The sequence below is a fragment of the Leptonychotes weddellii genome, chromosome 14 (assembly GCF_054177405.1).
Source record: "Leptonychotes weddellii isolate Sample4059 chromosome 14, ASM5417740v2, whole genome shotgun sequence".
Taxonomy (NCBI): domain Eukaryota; kingdom Metazoa; phylum Chordata; class Mammalia; order Carnivora; family Phocidae; genus Leptonychotes; species Leptonychotes weddellii.
Genome location: NC_138382.1, coordinates 7,257,582 through 7,278,970, shown reverse-complemented (window position 1 = coordinate 7,278,970; position 21,389 = coordinate 7,257,582). Strand labels below are relative to the sequence as shown.

The 21,389-nt window shown below is 48.8% G+C and overlaps 1 protein-coding gene across 1 annotated transcript in view; it reads left to right on the top strand.

Annotated features, from left to right (window-relative positions):
- VLDLR (very low density lipoprotein receptor) overlaps nt 1–21,389 on the top strand; it is a 29,952-nt gene that overhangs the window by 787 nt on the left and 7,776 nt on the right. Inside the window, exons 2-11 of the mRNA XM_081802797.1 lie at nt 480–494; nt 11,665–11,784; nt 14,992–15,114; nt 16,557–16,679; nt 18,421–18,792; nt 18,909–19,031; nt 19,119–19,241; nt 19,702–19,821; nt 19,949–20,074; nt 21,111–21,282. Coding sequence (XP_081658923.1) covers nt 480–494; nt 11,665–11,784; nt 14,992–15,114; nt 16,557–16,679; nt 18,421–18,792; nt 18,909–19,031; nt 19,119–19,241; nt 19,702–19,821; nt 19,949–20,074; nt 21,111–21,282 — 1,417 coding nt within the window. The remainder of the gene's footprint in view (nt 1–479; nt 495–11,664; nt 11,785–14,991; nt 15,115–16,556; nt 16,680–18,420; nt 18,793–18,908; nt 19,032–19,118; nt 19,242–19,701; nt 19,822–19,948; nt 20,075–21,110; nt 21,283–21,389) is intronic.

The window sequence follows — 21,389 nt, the reverse complement described above, 5'->3', positions numbered from 1 at the left end:
CGCCCCTCCGCCGGCTGCCCGGACCCAGCCGGGGCGCCAGGGGGCCCCGAGGCGCGGGTCTCCTTTTGCCCACCCCCCTCCTAGGAGGCGCCTCTCCGCTCTGCTCTCCTCTTTCCCTCCCAACCCTGGTGGCGCCTCTGAGCTGACTGTCAGCGCCGCGGCTACGGGGAGCCGGGCTTGGGGGACAGTGGGATTTGGGGTGTCCTAAAGCCTTTCCTGAACTAGTCTTCATTCCCTTACACTCTGTCCCCCAAAGTCACTGTTTTGCCTCGTTTTTCACCCCGCTTGGCCGGGGCTGGGGAGTGTGGGCTTCTGAGCCACTGAACAATGGTTCTGTCTGCTCTGCCAGGCGGAGTGTTAGGAAGGAGGCAGAGGGCCGGGTCGGGCCGAGCGGTGCGCGGGAGCCCGGGGCACGCTCCCGGGACTTGAGGGAGGGTGGGAGTGCTCGGTGGACGAGGGTGGGCGCCTCCGGGGACGCGTGGCGCCGGGTGCGGGTCCCGGCAGCGAGTCCCTGGTGGCGGTGAGCGGGCGCACGTTCGATGGGCGGCAGCCGGAGGCTCCAGGGAGCCGCTACCAGTGCGCAGCCTGCGCACCCGGACTGCGACTGCCCAGGCGCCCGGTGGCCTCTCTGGAGTACGGGTTAGAGGACGAGTGCGGTTTCACATAGTACTCCCCACTGGGTGTTTCACCCCTTCTCCCTCCCCACCCCTCCCCCCGCCCCCACGCGCCGTGTTTGTAAACCTCCCGGGTCTCCAGTGTGGCTGAGCGGGGGAGGGGAGCGCAACGAAGACTTAATCAGGTTAGTTTGCTGATCTTCGTTCCCGGTGAGATTTCCTCGAGAGGAATTGAGTCCTAATCTAGTGACTGTGTAATTAGCCTTCATTCCAAACAATAGATCAAAGGGAGTAGCGCGAGAGCTGCTGTGTGACGCTGGGGACTACTGTCGAGTGCCCAGGGTCTGCCGCACTGGGCCCGGGAGCCCTGTCCTCAGTCACTCTCCCAGTTGGAGCCGCACAACTTTCCTGGGCAGAGGACAGGAAGCCCTTCTGAGGATTCGGTCAGAGTCCCGGCGCGTCCCTGAAGGGATCTTGGACGTTACTCAGAGGGGCTTGATGGCCAGCTCCAGGGAAGTGGGACAGAAAGCTGCCCGCGGCCTGAGTACCCGTTCCAGAGTCCCTAGCTCCTGCCGCCGGGTGGCTTAGGAGGCCCGCCTGCCTGCAGTCACGTGTCTCCCGAAGTGAGCCAACTTTAAAGTGTGTGGTCAAGCAGCCTCTCGGGCCATACTTGGGGGTTTGAAGCCTCCCCGTGCCCCCTGCCCTTTGGCTCCGACTGTCCCGAGCAAGCGAGCGTGTGAAGCTGGGACGGGCTTTTCTGCCCTCTGCGATTGGCTGGCCGCCCGATCACGTTTGGGTTGGTCACATGTCTCCGCGAACTCAGAATATAGCAGCCTGAGAAGTATTATCTGTAAGGAAACGTGTAACACCCGACAGGCTCCTTCGCGCTGTTCTCTCAAAAGCTTTCCCCCGACCTGGACCCCTTGAAAAAGGCGAGTCGTGGAGACAACCTCTGATGTGTAACAAACCTCAGAGCCTGGAAAAGGCCTGCCTACAAGAATTTTCAGACTGGAACATTAATCATTAATGGATGAGCAATACTAACTTATTAAATGATTTCTCAGAATAGCACCATGACTTGCATTATACTCTTCCTAACATTTCAAAAGACTAAGGTACACCAGAAACTATTGATAACCTTCCCGGAGGTGAGAGAAAGATTCATTTTTGCTGCATGTTCTCTCCGTATCCTTTTGATTTAACATGTAATGACTTTCCCTTAGAGGTTAACTTTATCGGATAGAATGCTGGGAATGCCCTTGAACTGTTGAAATGAGTTAGTGGAAGCCATCTGTTGGCCTTGTATTAGGTAGGTGAGGGTCCCTTTGGCTCCCCTATGTCACGTGTGAAATATATGACATGCCATGAATAGTGAAAAACAGAAGCCCATGCAAGACTTAAATTCTTCAAAGGAAAGGCGGCGCATCATTTTTCAACTGGATAGAATCTGGGGTTGGCTGGCGAGGTATTGATCTTAAGCCAACCCAGACTGACTCCTCTCTGAATTTCAAAGCCCCAGGGTATGTGGGTTGACTTTCTGGTCCTGGTGTGGTATACATCCCTTCTTCCCAGCCCCTCCCCCCAAAACCCGCTCGTGGCACTGGTCTAAAATACTCGAGGACGGGGCAGGGATGTTCTAAGATCCTGACCGGAAACTTCAACCAGGCTAACAAGATAAGTTGAAATTCAGTAGGAGTATACCTGATTGCAAATCCCTGGAAATTCTAGTACATTTTCCTCCAGCCTAGGTAGTCAAAATTAGGGTGTGGGATACCACATATTCATTAAAGCCAAAGCCTAGAAAAACCAAGGTTTTAGGAAGGCTATTCAGATACGGCTAGCAGCTAGCAAAAGAGGAGACAGAAGCTTCTCTGACTGTGGGAGTAGACTGATGAAGCTAGCAGTACGAGAGACCCGGAGGGAGAGGAGAAAATAAACTTGACTTCCATCCCGTAGCACCAAGGGAAAGTGTGACAGCGAACCCAATCCTCGTTCAGGCCAAAGAACGAGCATGTGAGCCCAGATCCTTTAAAGGAGGATCACCAGGCAAGTGACAGCTTCCTGAAGTCTGAGCAGCTCCCTTCCATGAATTGGCCTGTTGCTCCCTTAATGTGACATTTAGCTAGAATGTCCGTCCCGTGTTGTTTTGATTCTCTGCTTTTACTGCTTATGTCCCCAGATTCCTCATGCATGTATAAACGCCAGGCTCAGTAGCACAGCCCAATATTAAGACTTTACCATGATCAACTGCATGTTGAAGCACTAAGCATTGCTAGTAAGGTTAATTAGAGCAGTCTCCATGCTTCAAAGAAGTGAAGTGCTGATTTAAGTGTTTCTGCCTTTCATAAAATTGAATAACCATAACTTTGATTTCACAGTTTTACTACCATTTTAGAAGCGATGAAAAGTAGCTACAAGCCCCTTCGATTCCAGAAGTATCAAACTGGTAAGACTTCACAAGAACTCCCAGAGTAGAACATGGCCATAATCAAGGGAACAGGTAGCTCCCAGGCACATGGTTTTGGGTTTTGATCCAAAGGCCGAAAGACTCAGAGCACAGCATAGACATACAAATAACTCATGTTAAAAATCTAGATCGTTTTCTATTTCTTACAGAATGTGAATGAAGCTGTCCTTTTTGGTAGAAGGAAGAATGATCAAGGATAGGCAGTTACCTCTTTGACTTCAAGTTATAATTAAATTTACTTTGGGTACTGACTGTTCTTTGGAAAGCCACGTTCCCATACTAGCCTATGAGAAATCAAATGCCTCCAAAGGCTATGATAAGGTCTGCAATGATGTTTATGATAAATGTACCTGCCTTAGGAGCGCTGCTCAGGGTAGACTGCTCTCCAGATGGTTAGTCAATAGACTCAAAATTGCTTAGTATGTTCCCTTCTACTATAAGTTCATCCCAAGAGAGTTCTTAGGGCACAGCATGGAGACTACTTCCAAGATCAAGTGTCCAAAAGTACCTTCTGCAGAGGTGATGGATGAGATGTACCTGTTGAGCAGAAGTGGTCCAGGGACAATTTTTTGTGCCCAGCTAAAGAATTTTTAGCTAGCAAATTTGAGGACTGGTAGCTTTTTAACTTTCAGGCTGAGTGTGACTCAGCTTGAGCAGAATCTTACTTGATGATTTCACTCTGTATATTTCAACCTGAATCGGTGTCTCTTTGCTAAGCTGTGCTGTTGGCTTAGCAATAAAAACTCTTAGCGTGGTTAATGCCACCTAGTTAGATACACTAGCCATGCTGCAGGAACTAAATCAGATAGCAGGTGATACCGTAAAGTTATCATACTTTCTCCTTCATGTGATGTGTCCTAGGAAAGCTCGGGCCTGCTGGTTATTCGGGGGCTCTAAGTTAAGCAAGAGCTTGCCTCCTGGGTACCACGAGATTAAAAAGGACAGATTATGCAAAAAAAAAAAAAAAGTGGGGGGGTTCTTAATGTTTGCTTGCAGAGCCTTTGACTACTTTGTATTTTAGAAATGCTCCTGGGTGGGTGGAATGGAGGAAGGATACGCATGCTCTTGCATTTAAGAGGTAACTTTGAAGGCAGAGACTTTAAGATGGGACCACTGGCTGGAGTGGTTGATCTTGCCATCAACTTGGGGCTTCTGGGTTGGGCCTACTGGCTAGGAGCCTTTATGCATATAGATGTGGTTTTGGGGGGCCGGGACAGGGTGGAGCTTGCGATTTGCCAAGCAAGGGAGATGATAAAACCTTAGTGATAGACAACATTTGCAAATTACTTCCCGTGTTATAACTTAATTCTTTTCCCTCCAAACACAATGAGGTAATAGGGTTCCTATTTTATAGACTGCCTCTAATCTTTCATTTTCCTAAGAAGCCTTCCCAAGATCTGAGTTATTAACTGATCTGTAGGTTAACGAAGTAGGTGGTAGACTGATGTCAACATTTCTTGTACTTCTGCTTAAAACCACTTGACATCCATCTACTGAGCACCTACCATGTGCCATTTGGCACCACCAGGCATTGGGGGGGGGCGGGGCGTGGACACAGTAACTAGGGGGTTGGTCCTTTCTTTTACGGCATTTGGTCTAGTGGGGAAGTCAAATCAAGAAATCAATGCTCCAAAGATAGCCTGGCACAGAAGCTCTGGAGAGGAGTGAGCAGATCCGACACTGAAGCCTTAATCATAAAAGAGGCAGATAGCAGTTGAAGGTTGCCTGAGTTCCCACCTGCTACCTCTGTTACACAGTGTTTCCCAGTTGTCACCAAGAACTTAGACTCTAACGTGACAAAGCCAGATGCTACTATTCCATCTCCACAGATGACCTTACAAAAGTGTTCGGATTCGAGCCAACGATGGGTTGCTACCAACATTCCCAAAGAGCACAAAAGCAGATCCCAAGTGAAATCCAGGTCCCACACATCAAATTTCTAACTCTACCAGTTAGCTGCTTCTACTCTTCCCTGTGTACCGGAACCTCGGTCCTCACAGGAAAATGAGGCCGACACACCCACACGGACACACTCACTCTGACAGATCAGTATGGGAAAGCACACCGTTTTTAAATGATCGGGTGGCACGAGGATGATGTGCGAGTGCCCCCACAGGCATAGGAAGCAGTGGACTTTGTAACGTAGAGTCTTCCAAAGTTTCTAGCTGGTCAAACAACTGGTCACACGTTTCAAGTTCAGAAACGCTGGAAAGAATGCCTTGGAAAAAGTCTGTAGTTCAAACCAGCTTTATTAGTGAATTAATAAATCAGTTGAGTCATCCAGGAATACTCACTAGTGCCCAAAGACTCTTGAGACGTCAGGAACCTGGTCCCAAGTTACAAAGATAAATTCCACGCCCTGCCTTATGGGGGATCGCCACTTGTAGAGATGGAAACAGGCAGATAGGGCAAGCATCTCTCAAGGGGAGACATCTGTGCCAACTCCAGGAGAGAAGTACACAGGAGTGACAGGAGCAAACCAGGCCTGGGGAAGTGGGTGGGTCCCTGGGGGTACTCTGAGCAGATGGCTGGTGGGCACCAATAGGGAAAAGTTGGGGGAAGTAGGTGGGGAACTAGACTCAGCCCTAGGTAGGGCCAGTGAGAAGCCCAGAAGTGATCCCATCCTTGGCCCTTCAGGCCATTCTAGGTTGCCTGAATCGCCATCTTGATTTGGATAGAGAATGTGGCAGCCTGGAGACAGGAACAGGAAACAAATTTAGATCAAGTGACGGATGAGAGTCTGGACAGGGCCAGGGCTTGATGACAAAACGTCAGGGGAGAAGAACCCGGGCTCTCTATGAGACCAAGGGTTTAGAGGAAGGGATGGAGCCCCTCAAGGATAGGGGCTTCTGGTGAAGAGAAGACAGATTTTAGAAGAACCTCTTTATTGTGCATGCGTGTTAAGGCATCGAGATACATTTTACCCACCTAATGGGTACAGAGGCTTCGCCTCATGTTATCACCATAAGGTCTGTTGTAAGCGTGGCATTTACCAGCCATGCCCATCTGGTGATGGGCATGCAGGCTTATGGGGGCCAGGACTATGTACTCTAACCCTGAAAATGACCTAGTCACTTCCATTGTGGGTAGAATCTTACACCTCCTAACCTTCGGGCAGTGCTTTCCAAGTATGGTCAGAGACCAGCAGCGGTCAGTACCATCCGGGAACTTGGAAAGGCAAGCTTGGGCCCCACTCTGCTCCTGCTGAATCTGAAATTCTGGGAGGAGGGGCCCAGCACAGGTTCTAACAAGCATTGTGGGGATTCGGATGCAAATGAGAACAGGAGCACCACTGACCTAGCAGTCTTCCACCCACAGAAACTAATAACTTCCCAATATGCTCCGACTTGACCAAGGTGCCCTAGACTAGAAAGCCAAGCCCTGTAGTCCTAGGAAAAACCTTGCTGAGGATACTCAGGTGGCTTTTTTTTTTTTTTTTTTAATGAAAACGGGGCAGGGAGGGAAGACAGCCTCGTCTTTCAATAATAAGACTGTATTAGGATAGTATCATCTTGACAGCTGAAACTACCTAATTCTGGAATGATTTAAACGGACTCTACTACCCAAGTGACCAAAGGCAACAGAATATTCTAGTGGGAAGTAGTCCTGCGTTAGGTGCTCTAGGTTGTGTGCGTGATCAGTGGCGTGGTATCTGGAGCCAGACCGCCCGGGTTCAAATTCTTATTCTGTGCAGGCTGATCTTGGGCAAGTACTATGCTCCCTTATCTATACTCCTCTTTCCTGATACATAAAAGGGGAGCAGTAGTGCTCAGAGCGTAGGATTTAGAATTTAGGTGAATTAAAAGACTGAAGTCTTAGCGCCGTGTTTGGCCAGCAATTGTAAGAACTTATTTACCCTTGATTCTTAAGATCACCTGCACCCAATGTCCGTGGAAAAACTGACAACTGAACTGTAAGATTCACTTATTTCAGTGAGTCAGAAGGATTAGCCAAAGTGTTTAACAGCTTCTGGTTGGTTCTTCCAAGCACTTTAGAGGCTGACGTGAGGGCCAGAGCTCAGCCTTTGTGCCGACAGCTCCGGCCGTCTTCCTTCCTCCCTCCCACTCACTAACCTCCTCTCCAGAGAGAAAAACCACTCTGCTGACTCGCAAGTCTGCTGGTCCTAAAATGAGTTTTAGCCTATGAATAGAAAGATTGGCATTAAAGAAACAGCAGAAGTGAGCCTGACTAAAAATAAATGCCCTTGGCAGCCCCGAAGTGGCAAACCAAGTGGACTGAAGAAATTCCTGTAGATAACAGCCGGGTGCTCCAGCAACAAGGACAGGGCAAGCCACTGGACTCCTCGGGCCTGCAAGTCCTGGAGGAGTGGCAGCCGGAGTCTCTCTCTGCAAGTTCAAGTTCAGGTCTGCACCTGATACCCGGAAACCTCTCTCTGGGAAATGCGTAGCCCATGTGGAAGGCTGGGTATTTACTGGAAGGTCTGTGCAGTTCTCCACAGAAGCTTCCATATTGTTCTTCCTTGTTAACCCTTGCGGGGACAGTCCGACCTCAGCAGGCTGACTTCCCTGTGCACGTCAACCGCTGAGTTTCTTGGAGCCAGTGACCTGCCAACATGGCTGGGCAGCAATGCTCACTCCTTAGGTAAGCAAGGCTCCTGGGACGAGGCACCTTGCCGTCAGTTTGCAGGGTCTGATGCCCGCCCCCCGCCCCAAGCAAGGGACAGAATTAGCAAGTCAGCCTCTGACGCTTCCGGGCCTTCCTTCAATACCAATGCAAATAGCTGTGATGAGGTACATATATGACTAGGTGCAAGGGACTTCCAACCCCCTGACCCAGAGGGGCAGGGATATTCATCCTAAGTATTAGAGCTGAAAAGAAAATGCAGATCGAGGCCAACAGTTTGGTTTCTTAAAGCAATAGAAAGAACCCTTCTCAAATGCTCACACAAGGGCGCCTGGGTGGCTCAGTCGGTTAAGCGACTGCCTTCGGCTCAGGTCATGATCCTGGAGTCCCGGGATCGAGTCCCGCGTCGGGCTCCCTGCTCGGCGGGGAGTCTGCTTCTCCCGCTGACCCTCCCCCCTCTCCTGCTCTCTCTCTCTCTCATTCTCTCTCTCAAATAAATAAATAAAATCTTTAAAAAAAAAAAATGCTCACACAAAACTCTAGTATCGAAAAAGAAAGCCTTCCTGGTTAAACAGACAAAATACCCAAGTTTCCCCACTGTCACTTTCCCCCTCAACTTTAACCACCGTTTTGGCGCTAAGGCATTCCTATGAAACCCTGTGGCTTTGAGAAACCTGCTAAAAATAACACTTTCTCCCGGTTGTTCACCTTTCTGAGCAGATGGATCTGGGGAAACAGGCTGCCTAGAGCTTCTACTTCTGGGGTCATTTCTTGAGGCCTTGGTGGTCTTAGCTTAGTCTAAGAATTAAAAGCACCTTCAGGCAGGGGGCAGGCGCCTCGGTGGTCCAGTCGGTTGAGCATCCGACTCTTGGTTTCAGCTCAGGTTGCAATCTCAGGGTCATGAGATGAGCCCTGCGTTGGGCTCCGCGCTCAGGGCAGAGTCTGCTTAGAACTCTCTCTCCCTCCTCCCTCCCCTCCCGCTCTCTCTCTCAAAAAAAATTTTGAAAAAAAAAAAATCAATAAAAGCACCTCGGGTAGAGATGATTTCAAGCTCAACCTGTTCCCTTTATGAAAGTAGAAGCTGAACCTGAGACTTAACTGTCATGGATGAAAATAGACTATGGGTCCACAGTCCTGTAATCCCCCAAAGCTGTGGAAACCAAAAGCTTCTTAACCTGTTTGGTGCTTTCAGTTCTCCTGGAGCTCTGTACGGCAGCATTCCCAGCTGAGCGCCGGAGGTGTGAGGGAGAATCTTTTTGAATCTTGGACAGAAGACCCACAGTGCTGCAGTCTGGCTGAGGTCCCAGCACCAGATTCAGGGCCCGGGGGCCCTGGCCACTCTGCACCAGGAGCACTTTCTGCCCAGGAGCAATCTCTCATAACAGAGTGCTTAGATAACAAGAAACTGAGGCATGGCCATAAGGCTTATAGTCTTTACTCACCTCTCTTTAAAAAGAGGGTCCTTTAGAAAGGCAGCTGGACAGCCTTAGCCCCCACCACCCCCACCCCGCTCCTCTCATAAAGGAGCAGCAACGTTCAGTACCTTTCTCCCCTTCTAACCCCCATCGTTCCCCCCCACCCCGGTAATGCAGAGTCACGTGTGTGTCCCGGTAAAAACACAGCTTTAGGATGATCGGGCAGAAGCTTTAGGACAATCCGGCAGAAGTGGAAATACCTCAGATAAGAAGAGGTAGAAATTAAACTCCTTTTGGTCCTAAGGTATTGGAATAAACACTAAGAAAATGCTTTTCTCTGTCCTGAGTCTGCTCAGTATCGACTCTTGAAGCAATGCTGCTGGGATTTTAGTATCATTTATTACTGCTGATCGTTCCGTTTGCTACAACTATGTTCAGAGACCCTGTTGGAGGTGCTGGTGAGCTGAATGCCAGCCTTATTTTACCTGTGTCCCTGTATTTGATCCCAGGCCAGCTTGAGCATCTAGGAAATCTGTAGCTTCAAAAGTCATTTTTCAGATCTTCAGGACCTAACCCTGAAGTTGGAAAACCATTATTTAACACCTACGTTTATGTCCAAGTCTGATTATATGTCTAAGTCTGATTATATGCCTACCTTTTTGACAGTCTAGGTATCAGTGTCTGAATTTTTGTCTCTTTTTCACTGAACAACCTTTGGTACCGAAAACCTTTAAAAATAATTCAGAGTCTCCTACCTGCAGCCTGACTGTTCTCTCCAACTAGATTTCTATTGATGTTGTCTGACGACAAATTGTGCACTTGCTACTTTTCAAATGAAGTACTCTAAGTAGATTCTTACAACTCCCACAGCCCTCAAAGGCCGTGGGGATAGGGAACTGAAGCCAGGGGCTCCTGGAGCAGATTGCCCCAGCACTGAGAACACAGAGAAGCTCTTGGGATTACAGTGATGGGAGGGGGGAGGCAGCTGCTCTTCCTATTCGGTTGAACAGTATAAAAACCAGCCCCTGACCTATCCCACCAACAACCTCATCCCTTCTCAATCCCTGATACCTTACGCCCAGTACGATACTTTGGAATGAATGAATGGCATGATATAGAGGTAGGAAATGCCACCGAATCCTACTGCATTGTATCTGGGTCCCAGCTTAACTGGACTCTTGGGAGCAGAGTGGTACACGCCGTTCACGAATACATTGAGGACCTGAGAATGTCACCACACCCATACGGTAAACCTAACTGGGGCGGAATTCTAACCTCCCTGGGAATTAGCCACAAAGCATAGGCTGCCCCCGGAGAGTGGGGAGTAGCTATAGCCAGGAGGCAAAGGGAGTATTGTGCGCCCAGCACAAGAGTTCCAGCCTGCGCTTGTCCCTGGAGCATCTGTTCTTTAACCAGCACGCCGCAGCTGCAAGTGCAGGAAGGTGGCAGGAAGTTGGAAGGCTTTCTGCTTGGAAGGCCTCCCTGAGTAATCCGCAGGAGCTATAGGGCACCCCTGGTTGTCCCGAATATTTGCAGTCTATTTCTATTAAACAACCAGATCCTCGCCTTGTAGCTCAGAGAAATCCACGTGCTCATGGTAGGAAACCCCTGAACGTCCTCTGTCCCGTGCCAGGCCAAAAAAAAAAAAAAAAACCAGATGAAATTAAGTGCTCTACTTGCAAGGATTAGTTCATACCACCGTGTGAATTAAATGTCCATACATCGAGCATAGGAACACGGAGAGTCAGAGGAAAAAAATCCAGGTCTGTGGCTCTCCCTCTCTTTGTTTTTCTCCCCTCGCTAAGAATGATCTCCCTTTACCTCTCAACTGTACCTTGATTTTTATCTTCGAGGCGTTTTGTAAGCATGTCTTTTTCTAATGAGATCTCAAATTCTAAGACGAGGGGGCATACATTAAACTCTCTCTTCTGCCCCCTCCTTGCTACCCTTTCTAAATCTCCCTTAGTTTACTTGTAATGGGAGCATCATTCATGAATAACCGTAAAGAATATGACCAAGAAATGCCATTAAAGGATTAGGATTTGGCTGTGTGATTGTAGCTACACAAGTGAGTTAAACAAACGAGGGAAATGAGTCCAGGGGCAGGTGACTCCGACCCAACTCCCCGTGGCCTCTGGGCAATCTAGGTTCCTAGGTTCTAGGTCTGGCTCCGTTGGCCCAAGCTCACTATTCCAGCCACCATGCCCAATTTTCAGGAGCCAGAAGGGAATAAAAGAAAGGAAAATGGGTCCCTGTCCCTTTGAGGATATTTCCCAGAAGTTTTATGTACCATTTCTATTTATATTCCGTTAGCCAGACCTTAGCCCCATCCATGGCTGTGCCTCACTGCAAGAGAGGCTGGGAAATCTAGTCTTCTCCAGATGGCGTTTGCCCAGCTAAGAGCTCAATTACTGTCCGTCACTGCCCCAGTGCCCACCCAGCCCTGGCGACTAGAATGTTCTACCCTGCTATGTCTGCAGCTGTCCCTGTGAGGGGGACCGTATCCACGGGTTTTGGGTAACTTGCATCTCTAACTTCCCATGCTTGTATCCCAGCCTAGCTAAGTGCTCCCTCCTGATTTTAGGAAGAAAAGCCAAATGTGAACCCTCCCAATTCCAGTGCACAAACGGCCGCTGTATTACGTTGCTGTGGAAATGTGACGGGGACGAAGACTGCGCTGACGGCAGTGACGAAAGGAACTGTGGTGAGTAAGGAGCCCAACGGTGTCCCCGGCCACCTCATGAGGATGCATGCACGTCACTGAATGGGATGCTCTTATCTTAGCTTCTCAAATGTATCGGGATTCTGAAAATAGAATCCACTCATAAAAATTGCTTTGAACCAGGGTCCCAAGAGTCTATACATCCTGGTCCAGAGGAATCTGGTTGAATGTTTGACACGGGGCTATCAGCCTGAGTGTGGAATGCTGAAAATCAAATGGGGGTCCTTTCAAATGACAGGACCTGGTTTATCGTAGGTCAAACATTTGGTATAGGAAGCTAGGAGAAGGGACGGGAGGACCAGAAGTAAAGACAGACAGAAGCTTGCTTAGAACAGACTTTCTTTTTGTAATTCTCAAATAACTCTGATCCCCTCCAAAAGAAAGTAAGTCATGTATAGTAAGAAATCCCCTAAGGTTTCAACGGATTAATAAACTCGTGACATAGAAACTACAGGCCAGTGCAGATCACAGATAAGGATTTTTAAAAAGTCTCTGCCCATAATAGATGCTAATTCTAAAGCATTAGGCAGGGCAGAAGACAATCTTTCCCCAAGAGAATGGGGATAGACCGTCATACCCACTGATCAGTGTCTATCAAAGGATCATTGTGAGAAATGCCTCATGCTGAGCCAGAACTACATGTCAAGGTGGTGTTTAAGTTACCTTGAATACATGCTGAAGTTTACTTTTGATCCCTTTGTTCTATGTTGTAAAAATCCTGAAACAAGACTGTGTATGGAAGTCGGTGACAACATTGTCATTTGCCTTTTCAAGGATGTTCTATAAAGATGTCCGCTCTACAAACTAGAAATACAGAAGAAAAATAGAAGCTAAGTGTAGATAGCGTCAATTGCCATCTTGTTATGTCCTTACCTGCTTCTTCATGTGCTATTACAAAAATGGCAGAGCGTAAGCATCACGGCACCTGGTCTTATGCTTCAGCTTGCCCAGCAATATCATGGGTGTTTGCAATGGCAAAACCCATTGTTCTTCTAAAGTAACTATTCTCTTCATGTTTCAGAAGCCTTCTTTGACCATCTGACTAACTTAGTAGCAGCTAACCTGGGTCATCGTAGGGGTGACCGCTGGCTTTTCCTAAAATAGCCTCCACGTAAATAACTTCTAGACACACGGCAGGAGGGTTTGGAAGAGTTAAGGGGGTAGATGTATGTACTCAGAATCACACAAGGTGGGAAAAATTAAATATATTCTTGGCCAGTATTGCGCTCTGCCTCCTGGGTATGAAGGTAGAGGAGGAAAGTGGGAACACGGCTCAGGGAGGTTCTGCATGTTTATTTTGAGATGTTCCTCCCTGGAAGGGAAAAGCCTGCACAATTGCTTAAAACTCATAAAGCCACTTAGTATTTTTCCTGTCCAACGTCTTGATATTGAACTGGGCTGCAATCTCAGCAGAGCTGTTTCTTTCAAGCATGTCAACCAGCATTTTTAGTCAACTGCAGCTGGGAATCCACAAGCAATGTGTTTCCATCAGCCCCAGGAACTCAAGTCTTTTACAAGTGTGAGGCTGACCGGATTAATGAGTAACTTAGACCCTCTGCGCGGGTAACTGGTACATCTCTTCCCCTGTGGCACACCTACATTTCTATCCATCTCTTCAGGCCCAATTCAAATAGCCTTTCTTGACCCTCCCAGTCTGTGTTCAGAATGGAGAGAGATGAACTCTAGCAAGTTTCGATCCCTAGTTATCGTTTGCTTGGACACTTCGTAGTATAGCCAGTCTTGCCTGTGCCTGTAACATTTTATACATCTTCAGACCACGTGGTCTCTTTACAACTACTCCCTGCTTCCTCTTCCTGAGGACCACTGCAGGTTGAATTACAGCAAACTAACTCTGCAGATGCTCTCGTACATTCCGACGTGCTCAGGAGCGCACAGGCCTTGGATATTGCTTTAACCATTAACACTGGGGTTTGAGTATTTCAATGATTTTTAGAAACAGGTGCGAATCTAAGAGCTTAACATGGCCTTTCTTGTTTCCTTGGCTACACAATTCATGGACATGCGTTATCCCTTTCGGATCATTAGGATCCCTCACCACATCTTGAATTCTCAGAATGGACTGTAGTCACTCTATTTCCCTGGTGCACCATGTCCGAGGCTAAACTAGGGGGGCCCTGTACTTCAGTGTCCTCTCCACCCTGTGAGTTGTCCCTAGCTCAGACCCCAGACTTGAAGCAATCCCTTTCAAATTCTTAGCAAACTGTCAGCTTTTAGCTGATGTACCATTCCAGAATATTCGTTAGAGAAGAAGAGGCACATGAGCTAGGAAGAATACAGCTTGGGAAGGAGAAGCCTAGAACACCCTATGTGGCTGCTTATGGAGACCCTTCCTACTCTTTCTGGTGGGTAAGGTGACCAAGCTGCCCAGTTGGCTTAAGAGAGTCCAGGTTTATGCCTCTCTTCCTGGTATAGTTCTCAGTGTCCCCATTCTGCTGAGATTGTCCCAGTTTGGACAAGTTGCATGATCACCAGAATTAGAAGCAGAATTGATACCTTTCTGAGGCGATTTTTCACTCTAGTCCTCAGTTGGGGACATTGGCAGCTTTCACAGCATCTCCTGTGACTTTTAGCTGCGGTTACTCCATCTCTTGGATTCTAAGTGTCACCTCGTTTATAAGCGGGGTTTAAGCTTTCTCTGTTTCTTACTGGCTGGGTTCCTCTGCCCCAACAGACCTGTAGGAGTGACAATATTCAGTCCTGGGGCTTGTCCTCCCAACTCCACACTAAACCCCATGCGCTGTTAAGAGATGCCCCCAGAACAGTTGTACTGTGATCCAGTCATGGGATGGAATGTTTGGCTCTCAAACCTTAGGAAGCACTTGAAGGACTTGGAAGAAACGCATGAAGAGAATAAAACTAGTACTGAATAAAACTCAACAACATAAAACAGGCAAGAAGTTAATTGTAAGGTATCCCTGGGTTGTAGGGTAAGGAGCAACCCCGGTCTTACCATGACTTCCATATCCCCCAACTCTCTCAAATGAGCACCTTGCTCCCCTGGAGGGAAAAAAAAAACAGATTTTTCTAGTGTTCTCCTGGATATTAGCAGTCGAGCGCTGACTCCGTTCCATCGTTAGAATAAAATGTGTCAACAGGCAGTTTCACCCCCAATGGGAATATCAGCTCTCAGGTGCCTACGACTTTAACCCTGCCAATAAACTCTTGTAGTAAAGAAGACGTGTGCCGAGTCTGACTTTGTGTGCAACAATGGCCAGTGTGTCCCCAGCCGGTGGCAATGTGACGGGGATCCCGACTGTGAAGACGGCTCTGATGAAAACCCGGAACAGTGCCGTGAGTGACTTGCTTTGGACTGTAACTTTCCCAGGCTGTTTTGTGTCTCATAGCTCTAAGTACTATTTCATCCAAAACTTGGTTGTTTCCCTTGGCCTACCTTGATGTGTAGGCCAGTGGACTCCAAGGTCAGTCAAGTCATTAACAAGTTGATGAGTGTCCATTAAAGAATGTTGTCCCTAGTCTAACAAGACTGACGTTCTCTTGGGTAGCTTCACTATTGAATATTTAAGACCGAAGCCAGCCGATTTGATTAAGAACTCCTTGACTAGGTGCATAGATTTCAAATATTTGGTAATCATGACTCCGAGCAGATGGTACTCTGGTCCTGGAAGCTAAGTCGAGATAGGAGGGTTCCCCCTTTGGGCTCAGGATAAGCTTTTATAACATAAGCTTTTAGATGTACAGCTTCTGTTATAAAAAACAAAAAACAAAACCTATTACTGAAGGGGTAAATTAGCTAGAGCTAGGGTGACATTGTGATTTCTTAACAAACCTGTTACCTGAGGCTTTTAAGTAGGGTAAAGCTTACAGCTTATTCTTAAATAAGAAAAATTTCACAGGTATGCCAATGTATATACGTGTCCTTAGGCGGATATCCGGGAAGAGGTCTGTGACATCACAGAGGAGAAGGATTTGGGATAGGTAAATTAGGATCATTTGAATGTCGTGGTGAAGAAAGTCTTGGAGTTTATTTCAAAGCAGTAGAGACCTGTTGAAACACGAAAAGTGCAAATCTAACAGGACCCAAGTTTAGGTCTCGGATAGGGTGACACAACGCAGTGAAGCGGAAAGGAAGATAAATGCATCAATTTCAGTTTTCAAGGCAAGGAATCAGGGGAGCGATAAGAACATTGGTCATGGCAGGTAAATCGCCCCAGGGCAAGCCAGGTTCCACAGAGACGCGGCCCTGAGTGTTAGTAGAGGGTGGCCCAGCGAGGTCAACGATCAGGAGGGGTCCCCGTTGTGGCAAAGCCCACGTAGGTCACGAAGAAACCTATCAAGGAATCTAGTCAGCAGAAGACTTCCCAGGTGTTAGGTCATCCAGCCTTTAAAGAAGTGGGAATTAGGTGACCTTATCTGGTATCTGACAGATAACAAAAAAAAAAAAAAAAAAGCCACACAAAAAAAGGTCAAGGAGCAGGCCAGCCAATAAGCCTAACTGCGCCAAGTAAAACAGAAGCCAGAGCTGAGCACGCCACGGAACCTTGAAGGAGTAACACGGTCAAGGCTCTCGGGGCCCTGCCGGGCGGCACCGACTCCCGTGGCTTCTCAGCCGTGGAGCTGGTGAACCATCTCCCCAGGCTTCAACTAGTCAGTCGAATCTCACCCCTTCGCCAGGCCACCGGGTGACAGGCGAGCCCACACGCAGGCAGCTCAGGGGCAGCAGCTTGGCTCGGAGGCGTGGGGGAGGCTCTTTTGAGACTGTGTATCGTCAACAGATATGAGAACATGTCGCATAAATGAAATGAGCTGTGGCGCCCGTTCCACTCAGTGTATCCCAGTGTCCTGGAGGTGCGACGGTGAAAATGATTGTGACAGTGGCGAAGATGAAGAAAACTGCGGTAAGAAGATCAGTGTTGAGTGGCTTTGCCCCCAAGACCCTTTTGCTCAAAGAAGGGTGGGCAGGGGGAGAAGCTTCCAGGAGCGTGAAGATGCAGTTCCATTGACTGGCGTTTCAGTGACTTCGCTCTCTGCGCAGCTACTTGGCCTTCATTACTGCCCTAAAACTGACAGAAGTCCCCGTGGTGGCTGACCACTGCCCGCTTCGGTGTTTGTCCTAGGCAGATAGAAGTGAGAAGGTAAGTCACTCAGGGCACCGCCATCCAGGAGGAGCTCAGTGAGGCCACGACGGTGTGGGCGTCTGTGTGTTAGGACAGGGGTGCACGGGCCTGCCTCACCCGGGCTCAGTACAACCAGCAGGGGACTAGGGCCAGCAGGCTCATTCCTAGGTCTCAAGTGGGTCTGCTTTTTGGAATAAATGCCTTGAGTAGCATACGAGCCGCTTGAGTTAGCCTCTGAACTCGATTCTCTTTGAGGCTGTCCAAAGGTTAACCTGGCACAGAAGCGTTACCTATCATCTTGCCAGCACAGACCCAAAGAAAACCCTACCCAGCCGAAGGTACTTTTGTCTCTTCTCAAGGTTCCTGCCTGTAAAAAGGAGCTCTGTTTCCTATGCTTTCGTGTTTCTGTTCCTGGAAAATGTGTTAATAAAGTGCTGCGCGTTCCAGGCGAGGCCCTGGGAAATATCTGGGTTGAACAAACATTGCTGTGAGCACTCTTTCAAGCTACCGCCCTTTTATAGGGCCCCGAGAGCGACAGCTCCCAAGGCTGACAGGCATGGGCCTCCTGAGGCAGCAGAGTACTAGTGAGCTGAGCGTGCTTGCGGTCCAAACGCCAGTCTTGCATGGAGAAGTCGACTTCTGAGGTCAATACCACTGCACCTAGTCCAATGAGTTCGGTGTTCGATCTTAGAATTGAGCTTTATGTATTGGTAAGCCCCAGGGCTGCCAAGTGTTTCCCTCCTAAATCGAGACTTTGCTTCCCAAGAGAGTCGTGGTCTTTACCCTCATTACCACCAAACTGTGACCTTGATTCATTCGGCAGGAATTTGAGTCCAAGTACAAACTGGCTAGTCTGCCTGGTTTATCATCATTAGCATACCGGGCGGCTAAGATTGAGATCGATTCTAGCCCTAGCAGTGACTTTTTAACACTTGAAAATATTTAAGGCCTGTTATTCCTGATCCTCATTTGAAGGACCAACAGAGAAGGAGCCATGTATGGTAGCATAAATAATGGCTGATTTTTGTTCATAGTGTGATAATGCTTATTATGAGTCTGTGTTAATCTGTGTACCTGATACATGGTAGTCTCAGCTGATGATCTGAACTGATTTTAGAGAAAACTGTCTGTCTGTGTAGAGATAGCTCAGTCTTTGCCATTCAAAATGAAATCCCCCGGTCAGGTTTAAGTTCTTGATTGCTGTCCCTTTAGGAATCTGTTGTGGTTCTCACCTCAGATTAACTTCTAAGTCTTCAGCTGTTCTCTTGGTCCTTTCTTTCCGTTCTCATTCAAGTGTCCCTGCATCTTGTCCATATTGAGACTGCTTGCTAGTACGCCAGGAACCTGGATATGGATAGAATTCCACGATAGCTTTTAAGTGAAGCTTGGAGAGCTAGGGTCCGCGAGCCGAGATCCCGCACGTTGCGCTGTGGGACGCGAGTCTGGAAGGCACGACGAGTCCCGCATGCGCTCAGCGAGGCCTGCTCTCCCCCCCCCGCCCCCCCCCCCCCCCGCCCCGCAGGCAACATCACGTGCAGCCCCGACGAGTTCACCTGCTCCAGCGGCCGCTGCATCTCCAGGAATTTCGTCTGCAACGGCCAGGACGACTGCAGCGACGGCAGCGACGAGCTGGACTGCGCGCCCCCGACGTGCGGTGCGCACGAGTTCCAGTGCAGCACCTCGTCCTGCATCCCCCTCAGCTGGGTGTGCGACGACGATGCCGACTGCTCCGACCAGTCGGACGAGTCCCTGGAGCAGTGCGGCCGCCAGCCAGTGATGCACACCAAGTGCCCGGCCAGCGAGACCCAGTGCGGCTCCGGCGAGTGCATCCACAAGAAGTGGCGCTGCGACGGGGACCCCGACTGCAAAGACGGTAGCGACGAAGTCAACTGTCGTAAGTAGCCTTCTTATCGGTCCGGCCTGCTCCGCGCCCGCCCCGCGCGTCCGCCTGGACGGCTTGGCTGACCCTCCCCTGTCCTTGCCGCCCCCTCCCCCGCCCCCTTCCTGCAGCTTCGCGAACCTGCCGCCCTGACCAGTTTGAGTGTGAGGACGGGAGCTGCATCCACGGCAGCAGGCAGTGCAACGGTATCCGGGACTGTGTGGACGGCTCCGATGAAGTCAACTGCAAAAATGGTGAGGGGCTCCTCCTGGGGGTGAGTCAGAGGACTGCCCGGAGCAGCCCCACCAATGGACTCCTTGCTTTTGTGTTTCTCTTTGTAGTCAATCAGTGCTTAGGCCCTGGCAAGTTCAAGTGCAGAAGTGGGGAGTGCATAGATATCGGTAAAGTATGTAACCAGGAGCAGGACTGCAGGGACTGGAGTGACGAGCCCCTGAAGGAATGTCGTAAGTGGAGGGGTTGCGTGAGCCCAGAGTCGGGAAGGGTCATGACATTGCCCCTAACTAATGCAGTGTGCACCCCCCGCACAGTGCCTGCTCACACTACTTTTAAGGAACCGAGTTCAGTTGCTGGGCTTCAGAGTGGCATTTTTAAGCCTTAGAAGTTGGAGCAGTGACAAACTAGTTCATAGCTTTACCTCCTTAAAGATAACCGATCAGCAATAGAGACACTTGACTCAGTACTATTTAGCCAGCTGGTAACCTGCCAAGGAGATTGGGTTTACTCTTCCCCCAAACCCTCCGAGATGCGTATCTTGAAGACAGATTATTAGACCTTAGGAAAGTCACGGGTTTGACCAGACTAACTAGATAAGTTATTGCAAAAAGCCCAGAGTTTAAATGTTAATTGGGGCAAATATCAATTTGGAATAAGGTGTGGGGTAACCCTGGTCCCTTTCTATTTCAGATGTAAACGAATGCTTGGTCAATAATGGTGGCTGTTCTCACATCTGCAAAGACCTCGTTATAGGCTACGAATGTGACTGCGCAGCTGGGTTTGAACTGATAGATAAGAAAATCTGTGGAGGTGAGTCCAGGAGGGAGCCTCAGCCCTTGTGTAGGGGGGGTGGGGGGGGGCGGGGAGAGATAGGAAAGGACAGTATCTTGCTCTAAGTCATCTAGGCACAAAAGACTAATCCTAATTTCCCTCCTAGATATTGATGAATGCCAAAATCCGGGAATCTGCAGCCAAATTTGTATCAACTTAAAAGGCGGTTACAAGTGTGAATGTAGTCGGGGCTATCAGATGGATCTTGCCACTGGCGTGTGCAAGGCAGTAGGTAAATGGACTTGGACTGCTGTTGCTCTGGTACCTTTGGGAGTAAGTGCTTACCAAGGGTACAGCCAGTGACCCCAAGAGTCAACTAAATTATGGAATTAAAGTAGTACAGCTCTTCCTCGACTTATGATGGGGTCACAATCTTAATAAACCATTGTAAGTTGAAAATATCCCAAGTCAAAAATGCATTTAATATACGTAACCTACCAAATATCATTGCTTAGCCAAGCCTGCCTTCAGTATGCTCAGAACTCTTACGTCAGCTTATAGTTGGGCAACATCATCTAACACAAGCCCAGGAAGTGTTGAATGTCGTATGTAACGTATCAAGTACCGTACTGAAAGTGAAAAGCAGAACGGCTGTATGGGTATACATGGGCGTCAGCGCATCGGCTGTTCATGTCCTCGTGATCACGGGGCTGACCAGGAGCTGCGACTCGCTGCTACCACCCAGCATCGTGGGAGAACATCACAAGAGAGGATGGTAGCACATATCACTGACCTGGGAAAAGATCCCAACTCTAAATTCAAAGTGGGGTTTCTACTGGACGCAAACTGCTTTTTTACCATCATAAAGCTGAAAAATCCTAGGTCGAACCATCCTGAGTCCGGGACTGTCTCTCCTTGAGATCAGTAACTCCCAGTGCAGTATCACAGGTCAAACAAAAGAGCTTTTCCCTAGACACCTGCCTTGGTCAGTTTCTTTTGCATAGGATACCGTGAATACCTACCAGGTGCAGTCACTTCCTGCTTCCAAAACTTGAATGCAATCCCAGTAAGTAACTTAGTCAACAGCTGCTTAGAAACTGTTCTGGGCTGGTCAGCCACCCTACTGTTGAGTGTTGTGACCCCAGGACTGCCTTCTTGAACAGTCGGAAGTGTTTACAGTTCCCGGGGGCACGGACTGCAGCAAGCATCCTCCTCAGGTGTTTGGCGGTGCCTTTACTTTTTAAGTGCTCCTCCTTTGGGAGGAGGAGACTTAGAAGGACCTTGCCTTCTTACCGTGAAACTAAATAAACCTGACTGCTATCTTGCAGGCAAAGAGCCAAGTCTGATCTTCACGAATCGAAGAGACATCCGGAAGATTGGCTTGGAGAGGAAGGAGTATATCCAGCTGGTTGAACAGCTAAGAAACACTGTCGCTCTTGATGCGGACATCGCTGCTCAGAAACTGTTCTGGGCTGATCTCAGCCAGAAGGCCATCTTCAGGTAACTTCAGTTCCCTGCTTAGGGTCTCAGCCTAAGTCCTTGGTCTTTGGGAAGGTTTGGAGGAGTTTCTAGCGCCACTCTAGCATCTACTTAGCTGGGACTCTTAA